The sequence below is a fragment of the Vitis vinifera genome, chromosome 15 (assembly GCF_030704535.1).
Source record: "Vitis vinifera cultivar Pinot Noir 40024 chromosome 15, ASM3070453v1".
NCBI lineage: Eukaryota > Viridiplantae > Streptophyta > Magnoliopsida > Vitales > Vitaceae > Vitis > Vitis vinifera.
Window position 1 is genome coordinate 16764522 of NC_081819.1, and position 2622 is coordinate 16767143.

Sequence of the window (2622 nt, forward strand, 5' to 3'; positions counted from 1 at the left end):
TTGGGAAAGAAGGAAATTTATATATAGAATGGAGAGAAAATGGAGGAATAAAATTCAATTAAAGTATGATTAAGAAAAATTTGTGTGGAAAAGCAGAATGGACCAACCGACAGAGGAGGAGAAGCATGGGTTGGTTTTCTTGGCTTGGAATTGAAGGGATATGAATAGGTTGGCAGTTAGAACGACTCTCTCTTTCTCCTTTCTTTTCTTTTTATCAGAGTTTCACTCACTGACACACAAAAAATTTACTGAATGGAGGGTCGAGAGAGACTCGCACCACAGTCAATGACCGCCCCAATGCAGCACCACCCTCCGTTATTTGTACAATATTTGACGCGGCGGCGCCACTACCAACCACCACCGTACGCTCTCATCAGTCGTAGAAAAAGTCTCTCACCCTCTTACCAGCCTCCCACTTGTCACTCTCAACTCTCATCACTCTTATTTCTCTCTCATCCACAACAAACCAATACTTCAACTAAAAACTAGGAGTAGTAAGCCTTTTTACACCATACAACCCAACAACAACTTCTACTACAAGAACAGACTCCACCCCCTTTCTCTCTCTACACTTGTCTATTTCTTTTTTTTTCTCTCTCTTTCACTTTCTTCCACCTCCCATGTCCTCCCTTCAATTCATTGCATGGCTTTTTCTGTCTCCAATTTTAAGCATTTTTGTAGAATTTGCAAGAAGGGTTTCGGATGCGGGAGGGCTCTCGGCGGGCACATGAGAGCTCATGGTATCGGCGATGAAAGCGGGAACATCGAAGAGGAAGATCCGGCCAGTGATTGGGAAGACAAGCTTGGAGGCCATGTCCTTCCAAGCACCAAGAAAATGTACGCCTTGAGGACAAACCCTAATAGACTTAAGAGCTGCTGCAGAGTTTGTGAAAATTGCGGTAAAGAGTTTTTGTCATGGAAATCTTTTCTCGAGCACGGTAAATGCAACTCCGACGACGCCGAGTCCCTCGTCTCCTCCCCTGGCTCTGACGGCGAGGATGGTTCAGGGAGGAAAGGATATGGGTGGTCCAAGAGAAAACGATCCTTGAGAGCCAAGGTTGGGAACTTCATCTCAAATTGCCCTTCAAGCGAAGAAGAAGACCTCGCACATTGCCTAGTGATGCTGTCCAACGGCACCGTGGATCCCATACTAATGGCGGAGCCGGAAGAGTCGTGTGCTTCAGCTAGTAAGGAGGAGGAGCGGCGGAACCCGATGGGGCTCGCTGCTCCCATGTCATGCCGGCTGCCACTGGAAAAGGCCAAAGGGGTTGTCGGTAAAGGGATGTTCGAGTGTAAGGCTTGCAAGAAAGTGTTCAATTCGCATCAAGCATTGGGTGGACATAGGGCTAGTCACAAGAAGGTAAAGGGTTGCTTCGCAGCGAGGTTAGATCACATGGACGAAAGTCTAGCCGATGAAGATGTGATCACACACGACGAATTCTCAGTGCCCTCGAAATCAACCTCCACTTTTCAATTCGAACACGCCTCAAACGCAGCTCTTTCCTTCCCCTCAAAGAGAAAGTCCAAAGTCCACGAGTGCTCAATATGCCATAGGGTTTTCTCCTCAGGACAAGCGTTGGGCGGGCACAAGAGATGCCATTGGATCACTTCAACTGCTCCAGACACATCTTCACTATCCAAGTTCCACCATTTTCATGATCATTTGGAGCAAATTCAGCAAAGACCCAAGTTGCCCAAAACGACGCCGCTTGATCTCAACCTCCCAGCACCCGTTGACGACATTGCTGGAATCCGAAGGGACCCCAGAAACCCACTCAGCTTTGAGGTGTCTACAGACATCTATTTACGGACATTTCCTAACAATCACAACCACCAAAACGACGCCGGTGGGAACAATAACGACAATGATGTAAACAATATTGATGACAGTAATGGATTAATCCACAGCAATGTGGAAGACGAAGCAGACAGTAAGGTGAAGTTAGCAAAGCTAAGTGACCTAAAAGACATCAACATGAGTGGTGGTTCCTCTCCCTGGTTGCAGGTGGGGATTGGTTCAGCGACCAATGTGGGAGCTGACTCATAATATATTCCTCTCTTTTTTTCCCTTTTTTTTTTCTCATTTTTGTGCTGGTAAACCGTGAGTATATTAAGAATCTGTAATTAAAAACTCAACAAATCTTCCTTTTTTTTGGTCTTTTTTTATGCCTGAACTCTGATTCAGGTAAGTATCTTATTGAAAAAAGATTTTCTTCTTTTTCTAATGTTAAAATTACTAAGTGCGTTGGAGTAAAAGTATATTTGAGACCTAGCTAAGAGTAGAATTGCAGTGTCAAATCTTATCATTATGTATGATTATGCTTCTTATGTAAGATAAAAAGATACCCTTTCTAATACATTTTTTAATATTTCAAATTAAATATATATATTTTGAATAAATAATTTAGAAAAAATAAAAGTAAGTATACCTCTATACAAGAATCGAATCAAAGAAATTGTTCACAAGTAACATTCTGTGGTCATGGAGATGGAAGAAGGTTGGTTATCCACTCAACCATCTTTCCATTTGGGCCTCTCTTATTGGATCACACCTCTTCATTTTCCTCAAAATCCACTGATCATCATCATCTTCTATGGTCTCCACTCAATTATCATCTCCCT

General features: G+C 43.2%; 1 protein-coding gene across 1 annotated transcript; it reads left to right on the forward strand.

The window, feature by feature from the left end:
- Nucleotides 1–211: 211 nt before the first annotated feature.
- LOC100247922 (zinc finger protein ZAT9) lies at nt 212–2272 on the forward strand. The gene has a single exon (XM_002278576.4). The coding sequence runs from the start codon at nt 644–646 to the stop codon at nt 2045–2047; it is 1404 nt and encodes a 467-aa protein (XP_002278612.1). The 5' UTR covers nt 212–643; the 3' UTR covers nt 2048–2272.
- The last annotated feature ends 350 nt before the right edge of the window (nt 2273–2622 follow it).